We start from the raw sequence: 24,898 nt of genomic DNA, 5'->3' as shown, positions 1-24,898 counted from the left end.
TTGGTTGCTTTAAAGCTGCCTGAGAATAAAAACTGTATCGGTGTATCCACTAGCTAGCAAATAGCCTACAATATATTAGGCTAAAAGTCATGCAAATGCATTTATTTTAAAATATAATTAAGGTTATGTACAACAACTGTCCATTCCCAGTAAACTAAGGCTAATCCTGCACTCCATCTCTGCTTCAGCGCTGGCCTTTTGTGAAGGATTACAAGGACAGTGGAAGCCCTGCTCCCCCCGCAGCGCTCAGTGTGTTCTGGCAGGCTGACAGTGTCTCTATTACTCGCAAAGCAGGAGCGGGTTACACCTGGAGACGGATATTTGGCTTTCTACTCCAGAGGTAAACACAGTACCAGCACAGACACACACGTTACCTGACAAATTAGAAACCTTGTTTGTCCCCTAGGTCACCTATTGTGACACTTTGTGGTCACGTATGACCACTGGAGTTTAGGGGAGGACGCCTCACCCAAATATTGACAGCGTCCCCCCAATTCTGAAACTAAACTTACGCCTCTGTGCATGACATCGTTTTGTGTTGCACGCACTTTATTGCTCCAGTAAGAGATATTTTTGGTCGAATATGGTCACGTTTATTGGCACCCCATGGCACACTTTTGTCTTTCTTTTCCCTCATTCGGATCATATTTGCATATTAAAGGGGTTATACATTAGGGACACATCACCCCTGTGTCCTTGCTTACCAAACTCTATTGCCAGCTGTTACAATACACTGTACAAAAAACAACCCAGAAAACACTGTCAAATAAGCAGTAACCTATGGACAGCAGAGGTGCCGGTAAATTACTGTAATTGTTACAGTTACATATGTGTTATTGTAGTGTCATGTACTGTAAACCGCAGATATTACAAGTAAAAACAGAACACACTACCTCCAAATGTGGCAGGTGTTTCTGAATGCTCAGTACTGCAGACACACTGGCCAGCTCAGGTGGTTTCTGAAACACACACATCCCTCACTGCTTCAGAAAGCGCCGTGGCCTAGTTGAGCTCAGCGCTCTCCTCTTCGCTCCATCGTTGCTCATCTCACTCGAGCACTTACGACTGGTTTCACAGACTTGATCAGCACTAGTCTAGCCTCGGACTGCTCTCCCTAGAATAACATCTGAGTAGTCCATGAGTAGTGCTAATTAGTGTTGACATAACTTGGGCTGGCCAGGAGTCGATCCCACAATCTTCCACATTAGAAATGAGTCATTAATCCACCCTGTGGCACCAGGGAACATACCAGCCTGTATTTTATTGTTTAGCAATTTTTGGATGCCGGGAACTACATTCATGATCTTGTGAATGAACTTGCAAGACGCAGTCCAATGCACCGTGTTAGGAAAGACAGAGTGATCACTCATCGTGTAGATATTGAAGTCTTAAAGTAACAAAGTCTTTAAAGTACATAAAAGTCAGCCATTTTAACAGCATCTGGCCTTCGAGACTTGGCTGTCCCAGCAGTCAGACAGCATAATGCACTGCGGAGACACAATACCCCAGATGATATTGCATCCCTGTAATCATCAGTTTTATAGCTTTAGGAAGAATGAAGGTATTACAAGTATTACGTATGAGGGATTTACGCTACAATATTATCACATTGTAACCTAGATACACTGGTATTATGTCTACTAACCTACATACTGTAATATCACTGTCCTGGCATAACCGACAAAGTATCACAGACACTATCATACCTGCTGTTACACAACCGCTGCCAGTACAATTGTATTACTATCTCACACTATCACTGATGCATACGAGTCCTAGCTGAAAGAAGAACTGCTTACCCTCGCCTGCGAACTCCGAGCTCGCATACTACCACAAAAGGCTTCTGATAGGATACATTGACACTTCTCGTACAACTGGTTTAATTTTAAAGTACATTTGGCCTTCGATAACGTTTCAAAAGGCATCACCTTGTCAGAAACACGAACCCCCCACACCACAAAAAGTCTCTACTTGATAAAAGGAAGCGTTCTTCTGTGCTCGGTGCCTGTATTTTGGAGAGTGTGTTCACAGAGACCTCAGTAACTGATTAAAACACAAACTTGATACCACAGAACCACAGAAAGGAAAGAGGAGACATGAATGAGCTTCGCGACTTCCTATCTGCCGTTCCTGCTATGCGTGGAACCGTGCTGTAGATCAGCCGCACCGAGCCGAAAAGGCGAAAGAGAAGTGCCTGAACCCTGTGCCGGTGTCACCGGCTGCATGGCTCGAAAGCCACTTCCAGCCCGGCGTGGTCGGATCCCCGGGTGATGCATCCAGATCACCCATTTCACAGAGGCACCGGAAGTGCAGCAGAAGGCTTCACTGGGGTGACTGGGGTGAGAAGAGGCAGATATTGAGTTAACACCACAATAATGTGTGAAGAGTGTGTTATTAAACAAGGCAACTATTCATCTGCTTTATTTAATTCTGTTCGGGAGTTATCTGTAAATACTAGAACACCATGAGAATAAAACTAACATGCAGAATTCACCTTCAGGCTTAACTTTTTCCCCCACCCTCTGTTGCGACTCTTTGATATTCAGCTTGATAATCCTATTAGGGAAGTAAGGGACTGATTATTTCTGCAGCCTCAGTGGTGTGGGAGGGGATTGGGAGGCAGAACTCATCCTTTTTTCCCCTTACTTCCTGTTCCACGATCACGATAGGAACAAATCCCAAAAAGAGCAGCATCCCTCGACTAGCCTGTGTGTGTGTGTGTGTGTATGTGTGTGTGTGTGTGTGTAGAGGCAGTTTACCCACAGCCTACACAACCACTCCAATCCTGTAGACAGGTGGCCAAGGAGGGCATCCATTCCACCCCACAGCAGTTTTTAAGTGTAGAAATTGTTCTCCACAGCCTCTTTCTAAAGGACTCTTTTCCAGGCTTTCCCAGATGTACAGAATAGGACCGACCCCTGAAAATGTGTCCCTTTATTCTCGTTTAACCGCTGTGCTCCACTCCCATCGGTGCGACAAGCGGTTACCATTGTTGTGCGGGCAAGACAGACAGACAGACAGACAGACAGACAGCCTGCAGGATGAAGGATGAATTGTACGTGTGTAACTGATTTTTACCTTCTGTTCTATGAATATTCTGTTCCTCAGCAGCTTTCCACACACTGGGTTCATTGCAATTGAACATACTTGCCAGCAGAGGACAGTATATCGCAATATTAAACCTGCTGCTCACAAATCTCCAGGTATGATACATACAACAAGCGGGGAACAATAAAGCTACATTGTCTAAAAAACGGCTACTTCCCCTTTAGGCCGACATCGGATACAGTTGCAGGATAATACACAAGAGGACTGTGTTCAATGCGTGAAAGCGTCTGGATTTTGTTTTTCTTAAATCAATCACAAGACACAGAAGTATTGTATGCCTAAAACCCTACATGCTTTTATTACAGGACTACCAAGCATTACGTGGAAAAGTCATCATTCAACAACTACACCTGGAGCACAAATAATTGGAAAGAGAATGTGAACAGATTCATTAAATTATGAGAAATATGATTAAATCACTGACCAAATAGAAAATTTATATAAGAAAAAAAAAAAAAAAAAAAAAAAGTTGTAAAATATCATAGTTTACAATAATTATTCACATTCAAAGGCATTACATCTCAATACATACACAACATGGCCCCTGAACATGACTTCAATCCAAATATGATTCATATATTAGAATTTAAATAACACAGAATGAACTAGAGGCTAAACAATAGCCAGCAAATAACCTTATACAAGAATAAAAATACAAAAAGTGTGTGTCCTATTATCATTGCATTACTTGCTTTCAGATTTCAGTAATACGTCATCTGTACATCACAGTTCTAGTCGGCTACGAACCAGGTAGAGTTTTAAATACACAATGTAACCGACTTGTCGCCAACCTGATAAAAGAAAAAAAAGAAAAAAAAAAAGTCCTAGCAAGAGAAGATGTATCACTTCCTGTACTTGCCAGCTGTAAAGATAGATTCAGCAATTCCAACTGCCATTTGGATTGTATAGCTCCTGCGCACATCGATTACGTCCTAGTGTGCGGCCGCGCCTAAACAAACACGTGCCGTCCACACGAGGACTCCCACCGCGGGGGTGGGAGCTGCGCACGGGGCGGGGAGACGGCGCGGACACACCCGCTTGTAAACCTGGCCCGGACCGTGCCGACCGACCGACCGCACGGCCGCCTCACGTCGAGTCGCACCCGAGTTTTTGCTCACTAGTAATTGTATGTTTCGGCGAACCTCTACGCCGAAGCTACTGTGATGATGGAGGCCGGCGTCCGATTCCGCTCAGACGGCACACACTTGAAGCAGCACAAGAGGAAAGAAAAGTGTGTCTGATTACAAACTGTGGTGAAGAAGATGCCCCCCCAACAGGGCGGATCATATAATACAGCTAGATAATTGAATCCTACTTCCTATGGTTGTCATAAAAATACATATATATGTGTGCATACATATTATATACACATACATAAATATATATATATACACAAACACACACACACACACACATATATATAGATATGTATACATTCATACACAGATCTATATATATATACACACACACACGTAACTCCAGTGCTGTTCGTTGTGTTCTAGACTCAAAGAGCTCCCACAGCCGTCCGAGAGCGAACATCGCCAAAGAGGTCTCTAAGAGAAGTACTGTGATCGCAAATCTACAACTGGCCATGCAGTGCGGCGGAGCGAGCGTCACGATTTAAAAACTAGACCCGCGCGCCGCTCCCCCCGGGACACCGCCTCCACGGCAGGACACACGCCCCCGGGCGCGGACGGCGACGCTATATTTAAGTACCACTGTAAACCTGCACGGGCTCCGTCTGGAGGGTGAGGCGAGGCGCCGCCGCCCCGGACCGCCAGCAGGAGATTCTGAGAAAGCCCCTCCGGACCGAAAGGAACAAAACAGAAACACCCGGAACAAACAGACGGAACAAAAACAACCGAAGAGAAACAATATATCACATGTTAACGAGTTTTTGAAGGCTCCCTGACAGACGAGAAAAAAAACAGTTCGGATAAAAATGAATAAAAATAAAAGGGGTCACAGGAATAAGCCTCCCCGCCCGCCCCCCCACCCTCGTGGTCACAGGGCTGCTGTACACTCTGGGTGTGCGTGTGGGTTTATACATTACTCTTAGTGAAGCGGATTCGACACAAGTTTTTTTTTCGTTTTTTTTTTTTTCTTATCGTATAGAGTCGCTGTAGCAGGAGAGCCGAAGAGCACGAAAGCCAGATCTTCATTTGCACGGGACGATATGCATCTGAAGCCTCAACAAGAGCACAGAGAACAAGCAAAGCAACCCTGAATTCCATTTAGTCTGCGTTTTTTTGTTTTTTCTTTTCTTTTTCTGTTTTTTTTTTTTGTTTTCGTTTTTAAAGAGGAAAAAATTAATTCTGAAGCCCGCCTTCCTAAAAAAAAAAAAAAAAAAAAAAACGTGGTTGTTACAACTCTCGTGGTCAAGGGGCACTAAGGGAAGGCTGTCTGTTGCTCTGTCACGGAGATCTCTCTCTCTCTCTCTCTCTCTCGGGAAGCGAGGTCTGGCAACAACGCGAGCAAGTGGACCCTTCCGGCACTGGGACCTAGATGGCCGTGTTCTGGTTCTTATGGTAAATCTTCCGCCACACTTCTTGAATCTTCTTGCACCATTTATCAGCGTTTCCACTAGGGTCCATTAGGTAATATGTCCGGTTAGGCTGCAGGAAAGGAAAGAGAAGAAATTGAATACCACCGGAAAACTAGGCCGAGATTCCCCAACTCTTCAAATGGAAACACCAAAAAGCATCGATTCCCCGTCAGACTCGTTTACGGATTGGACATCGTAAAATCTCTCTCAGTGGGATATCGGAGAGAGAACGGAGAGCTACCGTTGGGATAAACACTGGAAAAAGTCACAAAATTTGGACCACTTCAATGACTTACTGTATGAACAAAAAAGGTTTTGAAGTTCTTGGCCTCGGGGCGCAGCTCTGGAGACCACGGGATCTCCCCCTTCAGGACTTTATTGACAGGGTCCACGTAGTAGAGGTGAGGTCCCTCCGTCAAGAGCAGCTGGCGGCGCCGTGCGAACAGTCCCTGTGAAAGAAGGCCACAGGTTTCGGGTTTCACTCAAGCACATCACTGGGTATCTTTCAAGCAGACACGGTGTCCAGACTACATACATCAAGGCCTTTGTAAGGATTAAAAATATGCCACTTATACAAAGTAAGACCAAGCTTCAGAACGTGGCTTTTCGGCCATTTCAGCGCCATCTCTGTCACCATTTAGATCTGTGGTTTTGTTAACATCGGTGAAATAACAGCTTTAAAGATCAAATGCACAGCAGAGCCGTCGTTAGGACTCTTTACAGCACTGAACACTTTTAAATGATGCAACCGTAGGCAGACTTTAATGTGAGACCTCTTCCTCTTTCACACAAGAAAACAAACCATCATGCACTACTTCATAACACTCAGATCAGCTTCTCTCATTCTGCCACCAGATGGCGCTGTTCCGTCACAGAACTCAGTTTCCGGAGCGAGTTTTAGCACAGAGGTTCTCTGGGCCAATGGGAAACAGCTCAGGGAGGTCACATGATCACAGGGGGGAATAGTCTTACAGGTACACCTAGGCCAATCAAAATAAAATAGTCATACAAAAACAAACAGGTTCTTCAGTTAATGAACTCACCTTCCTCTTGTCCACTGGACCCATCTTGAGTATTAAATTATTTTCTACAAATTGATGCCTGTATCAAAGACACAAGAGGGACACAATGTACCGCAAATCCACACAACACAAACACCGGTTTAAATGACAGGAACCACAGATTAAACCTGATCAGCTGAGCTCCGCTGTTAGGAAAGCAATTACAGTAAATTTTTACAGGCAGGTTTATAAATTGAACATATGAATACGATGCATGTGTGTGTATATAATTAATTGTGTGTAATAAACATAGCTCAAATGCTATACATATTTATATGTATATATATAACACATGGGGAAAATCCTGCTACCATCTGTAAATAAACCATGGGAACATAGCGACTATAATTTCCATGAAAACAAACACCTGTGATCCCTGTGTAAATATTATGGTGGAATAAAAAGGTAATCCGTCTGTGCCTGGCAGGACGCCAGCACAGGGCCGTGTGTCTGTGTGCCGTCCGGCGGAGCGAAACCCCTACCATGGGTTCCCACTGGTCTGTTTCTCCAGGAGGAGCTGCTTCTCCTCGTTGGAGAACTGCAGGTCCAGCTCGAAGGAGTTGTTGTCCAGGTCGTGGATGTACTGCTCGATGTTGCTGCTGGACCTCTGCGGAGGCGTGGAGCCGGGCAGTGGCAGCAGGGGGGAGGTGGACTGGGCCACCTGCATGCTCCCGAACTGGCTGAGCAGGTCATCGTACTGCGGGGGGGACAGGCAATCCATGATCAATAACAGCAGTTTCCAGTTCTTCTACTGCGTGTAGTATCACCCACAGTTCATGGATACTCAATAGTTGATCTACAGATGAAATTCGGTGTCAATTTGGACACAGACACGCTGGACATGCGTTTCCATTCGGCTGCAGGAGAGAGAGACGCGACTCAGGACCGCAGTCCAGTCCAGGTGTTTGGAGGGAGGCCCGTTTACATGGCTGTGAAACTATGCAAATATATATTGCTACCCAATGGCTGATCAATACAAGATAGTGTTGGATGAATGTAAACAAATTACCAAAAAATACATATTTCCTTCTTTTAAATGGTAGGAAAAGTAGCCATTTGCGACCCTGGAGATAAAAGTTAATCTTTGATTCACTGGTAATAGGCTATTTGAATGGGAAATTATATTTAAAGCATTTCACCTTAAAGCGACCTTTCGTACGGCACCGAGGTCATTTAATTTGATCTAAAAGAAGAGTCCTCACATTTCCGTAGCAATCCTCGTCGTCTTCGGACATGGCGGGCAGGTAGGGGGTGAGCTTCGGGGGCGTCTGCAGGTGAAGGTTGTCCCAGGAGATCGTCTCAAAGAACGGGTGACCTTTTAGCGGATCATAGCCACCCGCTTCCTCACAGCCTATCCGCTTTGAGGGGTCCAATGACTTAAAAAACACAGGCGTATCAAAATTTAAATGAAGTCATAAGAAGAGGGATTCTGGTTGCTTTCAGATTCACAATGCACAGCCATGACCAAGAGTTTACAACATGTGTGGAAATTAAAGATGCAAATCATACCACATGATAAACGAATACCACACAACACATGAATGTGAAAATTACATCCATGTGCATTCGACAAAACATTAAAACATTAACGACTTCAGTTAAAACACAAATTAGGACTTACTAAAAGCTGTTCTACAAGATCCTTGGCTTTCGGAAAGAACTTCTCTGGGAATTCGTATTCCAACTTAATTATCTTCTGGAATATTAGATACTCATTTCTGGAAACAAACGGCAAAAAACACGACAAAACACAGTTTACGTTATTCATTTCGATGTGGAGTTGCTTATTATTGGTTTCTTTCATGTACTACGACATTGGATATGATGAGAGATGGTCACACAGTCAGAGAGATGCATCACTGCATATTTTGACACAAATGTGCTGCAGAAAACAGCTCTTACAGAGATCAACACAGGGACTGCTTTCCAGGTCTAAATGCTACATTCACAACACACAATAGAGAGCATATCGCAGGGATGCTAAAACCAAACATTACACTATACATCATGTTTTGCTACAACTGTTTAGGGAGATAAAGCACTACAACTCTTAAGAACAAAGACTCAGTTACAACGGTTAATTTTAGACAACATTGTGGTTTTAATTTAAAGCAGATTGTAGGGACATTTCTGAACAGGAATTGTGTTTTGAGCTTCTGTCTCTCTCTCTCTCTCTCTCTCGCTCTGGATTGCTAGTTTGGGGCTAAGAATAGACACAAGGTGCGAAACAGAACGGGGAGTTTTTACTTAAACAAACCAAGCGGCCACCCACTGTTCCTTTAGACAGCGCTAGGAAAACAAACCATCACCGCCACGAGAGCAGGCGAGGCCGACTGCAAGCTGGAGAAGATCAAAAGGTTGTGCTCCACTCCTTACTGTGCATCTCCTGCACAACGTACAGGGCCGGGCTCGTGCGTCGGCAAGTGTTGATTGTCAGTTACAGTTTAACCATGAAGCCGCCTGGTCATGTGACTCTGGCGTTCAGTTCTCCAGGCACTCGTTATACAAACAAGTCATAAATACCACAGCCAATACTTCCTGTTATTTTGCAGAGTGTTTTTGACATGTTCTTCTGTCTTTTGTTTCCCTAAATAACAGGCCAGGGCAAAGTACGACGCTTTACTGCTGTAAAAATAAGTCTTTCCCCTACCAGCTCAATTCCCCAATTCGTTGCAGGGTTTTTCCTCCCTCAGAAACAGTTGTCATACGTTCAATTGCTATAACATGAATGTGAAACCGTGTGCTTACCCTGCTCTAAATGGCGGTAATCCCGCCACCAATTGGTAGATTATACAACCTAAGGCCCATAGATCGGAGCTAAATCGAACACAAAGCAAAAACAGAAGTTAATTCAGAAGTTGTACTGAGAAGTTTTCTTTCTGGGCAGCCAAACCTAATTAGTTTCATTAATAACATGGATTAAGGCATAGCTCAAAAGTGGACTTCAAGACTTGATTAAATAAAAAGAACACTGAACTCAATTTAATAAATATGGAAAAGAAACAATACTTTAAAAAAAACACGTGAGAATCCTGGTCTATTTTCATTATGATTTTAAATCCAAGACAGTTATTTGAAGGCATTTAAAAGGGTTTACAATATCACAGCGGATTGTTTCAGGTATCAGAAAACATTTAGCATAACATTAAGAACCAAAACAATACGGCACCCAGAAAGAAACGACACAAAAACAACAGAAACAGAAACAAAACCCAGTAAGAATGGTGAAAGTGCATCACCGGACAATACCTCTTGCAGGCAGATTTCTCTGTCAGCAGTTCTGGAGAAACATATTGTGCCGTTCCCACAAAGGAGTTTGCCCTTGCTATGAAAACAAAGACACCATCATTATCAGCCATTCCTTGCGAACGTTATCTCAATTCTTTCATATTTTAATCTTGAGAGATGTGGAAATAAATGGGAGAAAAGTTACTCTACATAAAAATGGGTATAAATAAATAAAATGTAGTATAATAATCCATTATGAAATCCTCTACCAGCTAAAACAGCTGTGTCCAAGGACATTGACTATGAAAAACAGCTAATTCTTACAGGGTTTTTCCCTGCGGTGATGTTTTTTTATATTGTAAATTTGAGCTGCTACTTCAATTTGACTCCACATTTCAGGATGCAAGCTAATATTAAAACACAAAGTTATCATGCACTTGGAGTCACTGCCTGTTTGACATGAATGCAAATATAAGCAATTGTTTCAGTCTGCCAGAGAGATTTAAGCAGTTCTGTAACACCAGAAAAAAATAAATTTCAACATGGGTTGGATACGGTTTTAAAATGAACTCTTATATGTAGACTGGGCTCACATGTTTAAAAGGATCTTAGCCTACATCTGCTACCTCGTCCCTCTATGGTACTCAAACATGGTATTTTCTGAAAACGGGCATACCTTGCTTACTATCTGAAGATAATTGCTTTGCGGTTCCAAAATCCGTTATTTGAATGTGCATGTCCTCATTCAGTAAAATATTTTCTGGTTTAAGGTCCCTAAAGAGAGAAAATCGAAGGAAAAGGAACAACAGAAGGTTACACGAGACCACTGAAGGACCATACCAAGAGGCACACAGATCAAATATGTAGCACCAATGTGTGATTTAGTTCCAGAAATGAAGTGAATTCAGTCTCACAGCGTATTGTCGCTCTTAAATATAACATTTCAAAGTCATCCATCTTAATGCTTAAAGGAATATCAAAGTTGTCAGGCCTATGATGGCATTACCTGTGAATAATCCCCTTAGCATGTAAATATTCTAGCGCGCAGACGATTTCAGCCGAGTAGAATCTTGTACACGTCTCGTCGAAAGACCCTATTTTACGGATGTACTTTAGCAGCTCTCCATTCTTCGCATAGCTGAGGCCGAAATCTTGAAGGCAGTTAAGGACCAAAGGCAAGAGGAGACATTCTACTTTTTAACTTAATTTCCATGGGCGAACATTCATAACGTGTATAAAATGGCCAGGGAGGCTGTCGGAAGTTTCTACAGGATCACGCGTGTGCCGATTTAGAACCTGCTGTACTGTGCTATCCAAACAACACAGCTAAACATAATATTGTCACATATGGATTCGTATCAGAGACATTCAAAGCACTCCTGTTTTTTATCCCTCTGCATTAAACACACAACATATTTAACGATAACTATACACATACACACAGTCAAAACACACCAGAATATAAGCATTACATCATGGAAACACAAAGATTGCAGCCATGTGAACTGTGTGCTGCAGACCAGAAGGCCTGGACCGGCCGGTCGGTCATCGATTCAAAAGGATACACAGCTTTTCATCGTCTTGAAACGTAAAGTAAAGTTTGACAAAGAAGGGATGATCGAGGTCCGACATAACGTCTCTCTCTCGCTTTACATATTGGGCCTTGTTTTCCTTCATGATGTGCCTCTTTTCCAGGATTTTAACTGAAAGCAACAAAGATGGAAGTTTAGAAGGAAATAAAAAAGGGAAAATACAAACAAAATCTAAAAATCAAAGGTATCTGCTAAGTAATAAATAATCATCTCTAGAAGTAAAATAAGTACATCTTCAATCTTCACAGTCCTTGGGCACCAAATAATTTAATTTTTTCAACCGACGCATCTTTTCATAATTCACAAAACGGTGCCGATGGGAAATTTTCCTTTTTATCTTTACCAAACAAATCTATATAGTACTACTTAAATACAGCTACATTTTTGTGCGGTTGCAACTGAAAGCTGTGTTCAATGAAGTAATTTCATGGTAAATTACATTTCCATTTAAAGCACTCCTAAGTAGATACAAAAATCAAAACATAAGCAGAGAAAAAGGTTTAACTACCATTTCAAAATACTTAAAAACAACAACAAAAAGAGATATGAATCAGGTGCCTTTTAAGAGAAGCACAACGTTTTTAAAACACCTAACTTTCAATCTCTCCGCCCAAGCGCTTTTCCACCAAAACACTCGAAAACATCACTGGTGATCAACTGAGAGACACTTCCACAGTAAGTTAAAAACAGAGGATTGCAATGCTTTCATTTGTGATTATGTTCTCCACCATATACGACACTGCAGCTCGGACCTGCTTCTGCGTTATAAGGCACAACTCACTTGCATATTCCTTGCACGTAGACTGTTCTCGTGCCAGGACCACCTATCAAGGGGAAAAGGCAGAGCAAACACATCATTAACAATTGTGGATGGTAATTTTTATTTACTCAAGTTTTTTCTGCTTCATGCTGTTGTGAAAAATCACACTTCTGCATTAAACACGTCACATTTCATTGTAAAAACTCTGGCTCATCGAAAACTAACAGAAGGAGCGCTTTAAAAACACGATACACAGAACTGAACCATGGCCTTCATCCGTATTGCTATCGATACTTCAAAGAGAAAACTGAAAACATCTTCCGGGTTCAACACAGCAGGTCTAAAAATCTGTTCCCGTGTCAAAAAACGATGCTGTTGCTCCGAAATCTGTGGAAATCGCAACGACCCTGACAATTATTCACTGACTTAATGGTGTAGCACCATTATTCGATATAACATAACTCTGCACTAAGTAGCTATTTATTTTATAAACGTTTTACAGTGTAAACTTTAAAGCTGCTAGCCTTGATGAGGAATTAAATTAAAAACTTGAGGCAATTTAGTTTAAAACATTAACACAGAAAATAAACACAGAAGACAGACAAGTCAGACAACACAGAATAATGGTCACGGTTCGAAAACTTACTGTCGAAAAAGAACCCTCTCCTAAAATCTTCCCAAATTTGAAGTCTTCGGGCCTTTTCTTGCGCGACGGGGGCGGCTGTATGGATTGCGGTCGCTGCTCGGTGTTCTTCTCCGTGGATTTGGAGGACATGCGGGGCTCGGCGGGGGGGGCCTCCATGGTGGGACAGTGGCTGCTGCTGGCGCCTGGGATCGCGAGCGGCGAGCTGGTCTCGGGGTGATTTCTTACCATTGATGGCGATGGGCAGGAACAAATAACGACACTGGATTGCATGGGAACAGCATCATACTGCAAGAAGAACAACAACCACCGAAGTATTAATTAAAAAAGTTAAAAATACAATAAGTGGCTGAGAACAGATATGCACGAAAATGTAAAACTTTATCTGCGGTCGCATTTGTTTCTATTTTATGCATACTACAGACTATTGCGATTCATTTCAAGAAGCAGCTCATTTTGTGCAGATAAATTAAAAAAGGAAAAAAGAGAATGTTGATCTAATCTAGAATCTGAGTGGAAGAGGCCACTGGTAAACACTGGTTAAAGTTGAATGCAAAGGTTACTCGGGCTAGAATGCATCTTGATACGAGATACAGTACATTTCCATTTATCTTGCAGAGTTATTTTTATGAATATTACATTAAAGGGCGCAGCAACACATTTTCTTGAGCTTATGCAAATTGGTTCTAGATAATTTATAGAAGTTTGATTCTTTTTTAACATGCGCCCCACCTTCAAAATGGGCTTAAAGGCCTGCATTTCACAGAATTCATTCTTTTGTGACAAGTTAGAAACGGACGCATACAAAACAGAACTACTGATAAGCAAAAAAGTTATGTATTCAATTTTGAGAGAGAGAAAAACTGGTACTTTCCAAACACCTGCTTCAGCCACGTCCCTACCAGTAATGTAGTAGTACACTGAAAACCACAGAAACCTTTTGGGTCTGTCCCTGTGAGAACAAAACCATCCAAAACAGTCTTTGTAAAATACACACATTCAGATAAACTTAATAAGCCAAAATTGTGGATCAGTGAATGGATGAAATGAAAATGTGCATAATTTGAATACTGCAATTTCCTTTCTCATGCACACATGCTGGGTGCAGGACGAGAACACGGGAGCAGAAAAACAGGCAAACCCATTTCACTCCTGTGTGTTTATGAATCGAAATTAACTCCCTAATTCAAGGTTAAAACCCACATTTTAGTTTCTGCTCAGATCATCGCAACCTATAATGAACAGGGCTTGTCTTTAACTACCCAGGTGTGTTGTGCTTGTGGGGGAAGGAGTTTAACAAGCGGTGTGTTAAAAAAAGCAACCCTCTGAAATACTTGCATGTGGAAAAGGGAGGGAAAGAATCATAAACATTTCAGGACTGCAGGAACAGAAATTATACGCCAACCGAGAAGTCGGCCTCCAATGCCCTCAGGATAAATACTATTGAAATGAGTCATGTTTTATTTCCCAGTCATGCATCACTCTCCAATCCTCAAAACAAGTTGGAGGGCACACTTCCTATGAGGTGTCTGAGCCACACGAGTTGATTCTCCACTTCTGTGTTCTTCAGGTTCATGGAGATTGTACCAACCAGAGTCTCCTGAACTACCAGAGTAAACCGCAAAGTTGAAGAAACTGCACCGGACTGGACTGTGTTCGACTGCATGCTTTCGGAAATGCTTCCAACAAGCACATTTTCTTTGCACCGTGTTTCTACCAGGTCTGCTAGGAAAATGACTGGGCAGCATAGGTTTAGTGTTCTGGAGTTTGAAATTCAGAGTGTGATCTTTAGAAATAAATACATGAATTTATCAATAAATAGAGAGAGATGCAATGATCAGATTCCTCACATTCACAAACTGGTATCTAATTCTGTTTTGGGTGACGCTAGTGGGTCACAATGCTATAACAAAAACAGCTATTGCATTTTTTCAAATGGTGTAATTCAATAAGGAAAAAGCCTCCAGGGGGCCTGGGGTGTGGGTCAAATATATTAACCAGAAAAGAATGCAGTGGCACCGAATAACCCAGCCCGAGGGCAGAACAAAGTATAAAGGCTTCGTCTCAAAGGTGTCTGGCAATTCGTCCGAGTGTGTTCTTTTTCCTATTAACAGTCAATATCAACAACAAAAAAAAGTTTACATTTCCATGCTCTGGTTGCTTCACTTCTTGCTTGTTGCAGCTGGTTCTATATTTGTGCTTCTCGGTTCTTCCACGTGAGACGGATATTTGCTAACATTAATTCAGAGATGCAAAATCACAATAAAAATAATAATCGTAATAAAACAAACACGAGTCCATTGCTCATGGCTCACTGCCTGCAGGCTTTAACGCTGAAGGGCAGTTTTGTCTTCTGCCGTCCTTAGGGACCACAGGGACTCCTGGGGTTTTATTCTTGTCGAGCTCTCAATTAGGTTAATGAACAGATGACTGACCCATTTTGCCAGATATAAAGCGGTTAATGATATAAAGAGGACTTGACACCTGCAGCACTTGGGCCCACAAGGCAGAGAGTTGAGAAACCTCGTGCTACTGAGGAAGCAGGCCCTGTTGTCCAGCCCTACTCTAGGTCGAGGCCACATACAGGAATCACTAGTATTTTAATGATGATAAAAATATCATGGGGCAAGAATTACTCCAGTATTTTTGAATGCACCATTTTCACCCTGTAATGGATACAAGTTGGTTGTTAGTGAGGAGCATCTTTAGTGGTGTTTTCTGCCCCCCCACGATTCAAAACAACAGTTACTGAGCTGAGACCCTTAATTTCTTAACTGTTTTGGAAAGCTGCGGCAGCAAAAAGATGCAACACTTCAAATCTGAACGTATGGTGATTTATACCGTACATCGCCCATTATGCCTGAAATACCTCACTATATCTTATAGGCCGAATCGCTCCCCCACTCTGGCCCAACACTAATATACTGCACCTGGCCTCAAGTCATCTTAGAAACTGCGTTAGATGGAATAGTTAATCAGCATAATAAATCTAATCTTAAAGTAAAACTGAATTACAAAGAAATCACACCACCCTTCAGCAAGTAAGAAATGAACAGTGCAGCACCACAGGCTGGGAGCACGAACGGTTCTTTTAATAACCCATAACAGGACGATCAAGTTCTTGGTTTCTAGATTACTGGTGCTTCGACGTCTTTCTTCAGCAGCGATATGTTTTGTTTGAACAGGCGCCGATCCCTGAAACGTGCCCAGGGATCCACTTATTTTACGTGAGCTCAGTTTTACCTGTTGCCGCATCCATCTGAAGAGAAGTGTCTAATGATTACAACTATTTAAAACAACTCTGTACTCCTAATACCCTGCGTCTGTGGCCACAGCCTGCACATAGCGCGGCAGTAACAGATTGTGGACACGCAGCTAAAGGTTGAATGACAACTGAGGTCCAATGGGGTGCAGGGTAAATGAAGAGGAAATTTACACTGAAGAGTTGAGCGAAGTCAGAAAACCCTTATGTTCTCTCTCCACTGGTATCATTTCTGTAGCGGTCCTATTTACAGCTTTTATATGCACGCTAATTAAAAGCAGCACACCCCACCTTTTATTTCAGAGTCGTGCTTTTACACTCTCTCAAAGTAGCCAGCTGGGGAAGTCTGTGTTAAAAAGTCAGCCCTGAGAGAAGGGGGGGACTTTTTTAAGTTTCAAGCAAAAGAGGCAAGAACGGTGTTCGGGACTTTAAAGGAATAAACATCAAAGGAGATTCAGATTGAGCCATTGTTATTTGCCCAGTCTGTCATTGATTACATGATTATATATACATACTATTTAAAAGCACAAAAAACATCCCCTGTAATCCCCACTGTGCACTGTGTGATGAGAAGTGTGTTCATCTTAGTAACGGGGGATTAGCGAGAGAATCGTCAGTCGGGCCCGCGGACTGGCACGGGTCTGTGCCGAGTGTTCAAACAGCAGCCATGGAAATTTCCAGCAGGTGCTTCTTTGAGCTTATTATTATTTTCCATTATTATCCAAGCATGTGTATAGATTTAAAAAAGTCAAATAAAAAGTATGAACACTTACAAAAAAAATCCCTGAATCCCCTATAGAGTTTGAACAGAGAAAGGACAAAAACAGCCTTTTCATTGAACACAGAAACACAAACAAAAACATTTCTTTTTACCAGAAACATCCCACATACAAACGAGACGTCATAATGATAACAGGAGAGAGGGCAGGCTAGGTGAACAGCTGCCCGAGGGTTGACTCATCCAGCGCCCTCCTGAAGCATGAGAGACTCACAGGGGTTTCCAAAAAACATCTGCTCTGACTGTGGGACTTGGCTGAAGACCGCTTTGAAACGTCTTGCATTTGGTTTTAAGTTATATTAAACTTTGGTTTTGGTTTGGTAGAAATGACTTCTACTACTGAATAATAATAATAATAATAATAATAATAAAACATGTACATGGGACATTTCCACATTTGAGAATTACCAAGCAATAACATTTGCTAAACGTAGGAGTGATTGTGACAATGTTGCTGTTATGAAAACCTGGTTTAGGCAGAGCTGTATTAAACACACTGTAGCTGTGCTCTGTGAAATCACAGCGTCTACACAAACTGGTCATAACCCTAGTCAACACACTCAATGCGAAGGGTACAGAAGTAAAAATGCTGAAGGCTAACATTTACAGTGTGACAGCTCCCCCCCAAGGGAAACATTTAAAATGTACATCAAAATCAAAGGAGGCTGAGAATTTTGGCGATTGATTTAGAGTGGAATAAACCATTATAACTTACATAAAGTTTCAGTTTCACTGAAGGTAACTCAAGTCAAAATTCAAAAACGTATTCAATTAAGTGTATGAAAACTACCTGTACAATCATATATATACAACACTGCACATCCTCAGTCAAAAGTATATTGCCCAATTTAAATTCAGGGCAGAAGTGAAGAGTACAGTGTTTGTTTTCTACACAATTAACTTACTGAGAAGTGAGGGGAAACACTGGAACGATGTCTTGTGTTGCCACGAACGCTATTCAATAGATCAAACTGTTATTGAAAACAAGTCAGACGTGTAAGGGGGAAAAAGTAATAAAACAATCAAACGGGCAAAACAAACAAAACTAAAAAAAGAAAAATATAGTACATTCATTGTGACCTTGTGGGAAAAGAGAATGAAAACTAGAATTGCTATTGCATATCAGAATAGTACCATCTGTTATTGAGGAGTGTCACCATTGCTGGCAATAAAACAATAACCTTGAACATAAACAAGAGTATTATAGTACTAAAGCCCTGGGAAGTTCATACACAAGGTCAACCAGTTACTAAACAAAACAGCAGCACAGATCACGGGCTGCATTAAACGAAAGTATTTTATGAATGGATTAGGTCATTGTGGTTTCCTGTTCTGACATGCCTCGATGAGAAAGTAGCAGCCCTCGGTGTTAGCATTGTAACGCACTGCTCCAAAGAATAAGCTACTAATAGATACACAAACAAACAAACTCCCTCAAGAAACAGAATACGATGCCTGGATCGAGCATCACTATGAAATGACGTCTGAAGCACTTGGCCGGCGAGGAGACTGGTGTGTGAGTTACAGACCTCATCTGTCAGCAGGCGTGTGCAAGACTGTCCTTCCCTGCCTGCACCGAATCGACATGATCAGCATTCGCCCAGAGGGGTCACACTAAACACAAGCTCCCCACAGCCCGTCCCGTGAAGAGACACTGACGGGCGTCCGGCCGGCATGGAGGCCTGGAGAATCAGCCACTAACGTATCCTTCCACTCGCTGATTACAGTTATCTGAAGCTACAGCTCATTCAGGTCATGGCTTTCAATCTGCCCTCATTTTCTTGAAATGAGTATAAAAAAAAAAAAAAGATATGTAACAATAACGATTTACATATAAGGAGATTGTTATTGCAGATCTAAATCAAGGTTCATATCAAGGTATATATACATTTGCTTCCCTTCGTATTTTGGGTGAATACAATTCCAGAGTGCAATTATCTTTATGGCCATCCGAAAGGGTGGCTTCTGAATTTATCCTCTTTTCACACACGACGCCAGGAGAGACAGTGCACTCAGTGACACCTCTCTCTCACAGCCGTGGCCATCTGCCAACCCAAATTTAGCCTCCGCATAACGGCAGCGACTTGAGCTCAAACGGAAACAGAAACGACCTGGTGCCGAGCCAGCGGGTATCAGGCAGCCGCGCTCCGATCAGAGCAGGGCTGGTCAAAGGACCCGGCGGCACAGAGAGACCGCGGCAGCAGGATCCAGCACCTTGGCAAGGTATCGAGGCCATATCCTTGTAACTGCATTACTGGTAGAGGCTGCTCTCGCTACCAACATGATGCTCTTTAAGTAAACAAATGCATACAGCAGCGCTGGTTATAGAGGCTATACAGTCAAGAAATTAAAAATACATACAAAATCTAATCCTCTGCCAGAACCTTCTTCACACTATGACAATCATACCCAACCTGCCCCCCCACACACTCCCACCCATCCCCCAACACCCCCACCCAACCTACCCCACTCTAACCCTTCCCCCCACCCTTCCCCTGCATCAACATGTTTTTCAGTTCACTGCCAACTTCCTGAGAAGCACTGTCTTCCACACCTGACTCTATGGTACGCTGCCCTGCAGGGACCGGGCGAGTTTCATGGCAGGAGGCACACACTTTAAGGGCGATTCTGCCTGCATGCAGATCGGAGTCTCTTGGTTACAAATAGTGCTGTCAGTGCTTTTTCCATTGCTTTTGCAAATGAAGCTGGCCTGCTGGTTGATGAGTCACAGACTCCTGCCTGGACGGACGGCCCAGCTCCTGCTGAGCCACTCCCAGGGTGCAGTTCACTGTGAAATGCAGCACATCACGACCAGCTCTCTGTTCGTCTTTGCATTAAAATAAAAACCAACAACAAAAATTCCAACAACAACAAAGGATCTCCTCATGATCCCTTCCATGTGGGTTGCACAGGCAGTTTTCTTTTTAGGCCTTTCCCAAGTGTGTTTAGTGTAGAGTCAATATTTAACATATAGGGAGAGTTTGGGGAATCTGTGAAGCCACAATGCTCTCCCTGCCGTTCAGGGCTGGGCCGTTCTCCTGTCAACGGGCTCTCCCATTAGAGAGAGGATGACACCCACACACTGCGGGCGTGGCGCTCTGAGGAGTCAAGACTCCCTTTCTGGTTTTGAAATGTGAAGCGTCATCAACACCATACACTGCGTCGGCCTGTACATGTGATTTTCACCCAGCAGGGTAATTCCTCTTGAGTTCCACTGAATTTGCTAAACTACCCAGAATTCATAACTGTTACAGTGGAATCGGTCACATATTGATCACGGCCCCTAACGCCAGGAGGATGAGTAGTCGCCCAGCCTCGTTTGCTAATTCCCAATGTTTTCCTTAGATACAGCAGTATGAACAGACCGATAGGCGAGGTTATTTGGTGCACTTGTAAAAAGCCGTCCTTTGAAAGCGTCTGCACATTGCTGATTGTCAGAGCTTGCCAACTTATCTGCATCCAGTGCCTGGATTTATTTTTCTTTTTTCTTGTTTTTGCAGAATCACTAATCCTTTCAGATGCCACAGAGCTGCGCAGTGACGGTTCAACACTTTCAGCTGTGCTGCCGTGTGGCAGGGATGGCATTCGAGAACATTTCCAGTCTCGAATACATCAGACAGCGGCCTGCAATATATACAGTGAATTTAAAGAGGTAATGTTTTGACAACCTGTTTACTTCTCTTCCCCGACTCTGCCAATGCCTTCGTGAGGATGGTGAGCCGCTAACAGATCCATCACCAAGGTTTCCTTGAATTGATGCATCTTTAACAGATATTTAACAAGCAGTTTAGAATGTTTCTCCTGCTACAAAACCATTAATAATATATTCTATATGTGCGTAAATCAGGTCTCTACTGTGACAGCGGGGAATTGGTACATCTACCTACTGATATTGTGTATGGTAAATATGACTCAATCTATAGACTACGCACTGCATCACCCCGAACTGTGCCCGTATTGGTGGTTTGAAGTCGTTAGCCCATCTGTTCAGTGATTGATTGGAGCCCTTTCTGCCACGTCACCATTTACAGCATTTGATGAATTAATGGTAAAAATAGAAAGAAAAGAGAGGCTGGAAGTGCAGTGCAGCGCTTCTGCAGAGCGGGCGCTTACTTTAAGATGTCCCTCCGCAGATCGGCCGACTCGGTTTTGCTCCACTTTCTAAAATGAAGTGTCGGTTGATTCTATTTATTTATTTATTTATTTATTTATTTTTAAATTTAAGGAAGGGCAGCCACAAGGAGAGAGCGTGCCGGTCCAGTCCAGTCGACTTTCTCATCTCCTAGAGACTCAGATCAACACCACACTGCGACTTTTAAAACGTATTTCTCTTTTCATTTTACGGGGTGAGCAGATGGAACAGTGAAGCCGGGCATTGTGTGGCGGCACAAAAGGTTACAAGTGGGTTCATTGAAGAGCATGAATATCGGTCATAAGAACTTGTTTTCGGCATTAGGAGCTAGATCAAGACTGCCAATAGCAATTCATCTGTTTGAGGCCATTCATAAACTTGAGTTAAATTAAGTGTTCCTTGCAAATCCCTGATAGACTGTAATAAATTAATGTTTTAACGAGCATGCTCACATTTAGCCACGAATGACAAAGATGGTGCTATACTGATCAGTAATGAAGAGTTAGGAGACTAGGAGCTAGCAGGCACTTGTTGAATGTGCGCTTGCCGTTTCAATGCACAGAGCGATAAGCAGATCTGGGTATAAATCTGGAAATAGGCCAACACTTTCTCTTACTCTGGATATTGAGTGAATAATGAATTGACCAGTACCGTCCACTCTAAAAACTTCTACCTGGGAAAAGGCCTTGGCTTTAGTCTTTGGCCAACCTGCTCCGCTAAACTAGCAACAGAAGCAGGGGTTCGTATTTGGCGAGATGATAATGCTTCTTAAATTACAGACAGACATTAAAACTACAGGAACACACACTGCAGCTTGTTCACAACGGACACTCTTTAGATTTCCATTTATTACATCTACCTAAACAAACAGGAACAGGTAACCAATTAAAGACCTACAGCTATTTTTTGCCCTATTGCTCACTTAAATCCCTTAACCAGAACAGCCCAGGACTTCCCGATCAAACTGATAGGCATCTCGGGACACAGGTCTAGTCATCTGCTGAACACATTCCTCTTGCTGCTGCTGACCCATTCCAGCTGTATTCGCTTTTCAAAGGCTCCAAATTAGCCTGCGTGTTTATACAGGTTTACCTCTGAGGTGAAAGTATTAGAATCTGGAAGCATTAGACAAATATATATTCCATCATGTGTATCAATTTATTTTTTGGATGTTTGGTCAAGATGAGCAGACACGTATTGCTCTCTTCACATATTTGTATATTTATTTATGTTATGTTTATTTTTGTGGTCTGATTGCACCTACCAGCAAGTATCTGTATCTTGTTTTTTAATAACTGTTCTCTAATGGGTGAAGACATCAATATGGACATTTAGTAGCCAGAGTCGTTAAAACAGTTGGACAACAATGCAAGGCCTGATGGGTATTTACAATATATTTTCTTACAACACGGAAATAGTACATTTAAGATGAGATAACTGTAAGTGAACTGCCATTTAGATCCTGAATTGAACCCAAAATAAAACTGCCAATTGAGATATATGCATAGCCCATAAAATGACTATTTTAATCAGACACTAGATCATTGTTCCCAGATATTATCGACTCTACTGTGAATTATGGAGGTCTGTCTCTTGCTTACAGGCCATGCTATTATTTAGTTTCTGGTGTTGACAGGGTTTACAGAAGGTACTTTCAATGCTTTATTTAGTTTGGTATTCGAATAACTCTCAACAGATTAAATCAACTTTTCCTGACACCATTAATAATGAATGACACGTTCTGCAGTTTCAGCTGAAAAAATGGCCTTCCCCTAAAGAGTGAAAGCATGTCTTAACACTATCAGACAGAAGCAGAAAACTGAAGCACAGCTCTGAATGATGTATATATGTGCACAGTGGATATCGTGGGGATAGATTCACATGTTTTCTTAAATATAAATGACTAAACTGCAACCACATACAAAAGCAAACCAAAAAAACAACAGGGAACCCAATTTGTGGGAATTTAAACCTGTGACGTATGCTACTATTTAACAATATTTGCATTTACAGAAAGACAAGAGAGGCACTAAGGTGCAGCCTTCTTATCACCACATCATGAGCACTCACTACTCATCTCTGTCATAACAAACAGTACATGGAGGCTACTCTTCATGCAAACAACACAAAACCCAACAGCTCCACTGGTTTCGTGCTGCTGCTGCTGCTGCTGCTTCTTTTCATTTTTAAGTGACATATTAAAAAGAGGAAGGTGACTAATGCATCTGACACTTTATAACTCGCACAACGAAAACAAGACACTGATCAACCACCCGGCTTCACTGCGCAGTGGAGTCACACGTCTACCGGCTCAGTAAGTTTCTCAAGCCCAGATCCCACACGCAGGTCCCGCACATAAACACAGACGCGCATCAGACCCCATCCAGCCCCCGCACAGCCCCGCACAGCCCCGCCACTCACCCCCAAAGCGCAGCATCTGTCTAGGTGTTTCCACTGGGGATTGTGATGAGGGTAGCCGAGGCTCTTACATAACAGACCCACTAAACGGATCAGCAAACGGGACCCACACACCCCGGCCACTTCCACGGCTCCTCACCAGCTCTGCAGCCGGAGGCCGGTCTTCAACAACTCCCCCCCTTCAATCCACCGGAGTATCGGGTTATTTTTAACCTCGATGTCTCTCTCTTGCCCTAAATGTGTCCCGTGTTTGGGGACAGATCACAGACACCTACCCCCCAGCCACTCACTCCTGCCCCGTCCTGTGGCAACAGTGTGGAGAGGAGGGGGCGGACAGAGAGAGGGAGAGACAGGTAAACACAGCAGCCCATTTCCTCAACTTGCCCCACGCTCAGTGTAGGAAAGGCGTAAAACTAAAAGAGGAGGAAGAGACGGCAGGCCGGCCCAGCCGAGCGGCCCGAGAGCAACTTTTCCGCCCGCCTATCGAGGGCTGCAACCCCGGGACCCAAGTTACGCGAGTGTCCCAAGTTCCCCACTGGTGATAATAAGTCCTTCTCTCGGGCACAGCTGAAAATAAGGGCCTGTCGGACATTACCGCCAACCGCCGCCGTCATCGGGCCCTGCCGGAGCGGGGGCTTCGAGGCGGCGGTCGGGGGGAGGTCACGATACTCACGATCTGACTAGTGGTTCTTGCCATGGAAGTTTTCCGCCGGTATTTATTTTGGATTTAATAATTACAGCTCCTCCAGTAATGGCTGCCTCTGCGCCTTCATCTTCTAGCAGTGACGTCACTCCACAACAATGTTACCGCAGCCGCCCGGAGTGGAGCGCTGCCCCGGCCCCGCCCCCTCCGCCGTCACGCCGCGCCGCCATTGGTCGGCCGCCGCTGTCACTCAAGCGCAGGGGGCGGCCGTTTCGCTCGCTTCTCGCCGTGCTGGGGGGGCGCAGTTGGAAATGCTGCACAGTCACTCTGAACTTCCGAGGTTGACAACTTCGTGTTTGGCCGCGGTCTGTGCAGGCGTTCTGTGATGGAAGAGGGCATGACGCGGTTCTTTTATTTATTTTTTTTGGCCGGTGAGAGATACAGTTATGTGCAAGCGGTGCATTAATGGACGCAGCCCCGCCAAAAACTAGAAAGCATGCAAAAACCAATTATGTCGGCTGAGAAACAGTTCTGTACAGTATTGCATGTCAAAGGTGAATGTCAAGTCATGCCCTTGCATCTGTAAAAAGATCCTGGAGCATGCCAAGTACAGGCCTCTGGGATCTGAGTCTTTATCCCTGTATCTGGCCCACTTAGGAAGTTGCAGCTGAGACCCTATAGGGTTCAGAGATCCATGTTCAAATCAGACACTATTGTGCAATGCATAG

The 24,898-nt window shown here is 43.2% G+C and overlaps 1 protein-coding gene across 2 annotated transcripts; it reads right to left on the bottom strand.

Annotated features, from left to right (window-relative positions):
* Window positions 1–3,376: 3,376 nt before the first annotated feature.
* On the bottom strand, window positions 3,377–24,341 carry LOC136712455 (3-phosphoinositide-dependent protein kinase 1). Of its 2 annotated transcripts, none has more exons than XM_066689064.1 (14): window positions 24,201–24,341; window positions 12,941–13,225; window positions 12,316–12,358; window positions 11,508–11,645; window positions 10,949–11,093; window positions 10,619–10,716; window positions 9,964–10,039; window positions 9,463–9,531; window positions 8,336–8,432; window positions 7,917–8,090; window positions 7,197–7,411; window positions 6,697–6,754; window positions 5,950–6,102; window positions 3,377–5,723 (listed from the first exon to the last, which is right to left on the bottom strand). In XM_066689064.1, exons 1-14 carry the CDS (start codon window positions 24,222–24,224, stop codon window positions 5,610–5,612), a joined length of 1,689 nt encoding a protein of 562 aa, XP_066545161.1. In that variant the 5' UTR covers window positions 24,225–24,341; the 3' UTR covers window positions 3,377–5,609. The 2 variants fall into 2 exon arrangements, with proteins under 2 accessions (XP_066545161.1, XP_066545162.1); XM_066689065.1 differs by lacking the exon at window positions 24,201–24,341 and adding an exon at window positions 23,531–23,548.
* Window positions 24,342–24,898: the final 557 nt, after the last annotated feature.

The sequence above is a fragment of the Amia ocellicauda genome, chromosome 17 (genome assembly GCF_036373705.1).
Source record: "Amia ocellicauda isolate fAmiCal2 chromosome 17, fAmiCal2.hap1, whole genome shotgun sequence".
Classification (NCBI taxonomy): Eukaryota; Metazoa; Chordata; class Actinopteri; order Amiiformes; family Amiidae; genus Amia; species Amia ocellicauda.
The sequence above is the reverse complement of the archived record's forward strand: the minus strand, read 5'-3'. Positions and strand labels throughout refer to the sequence as shown.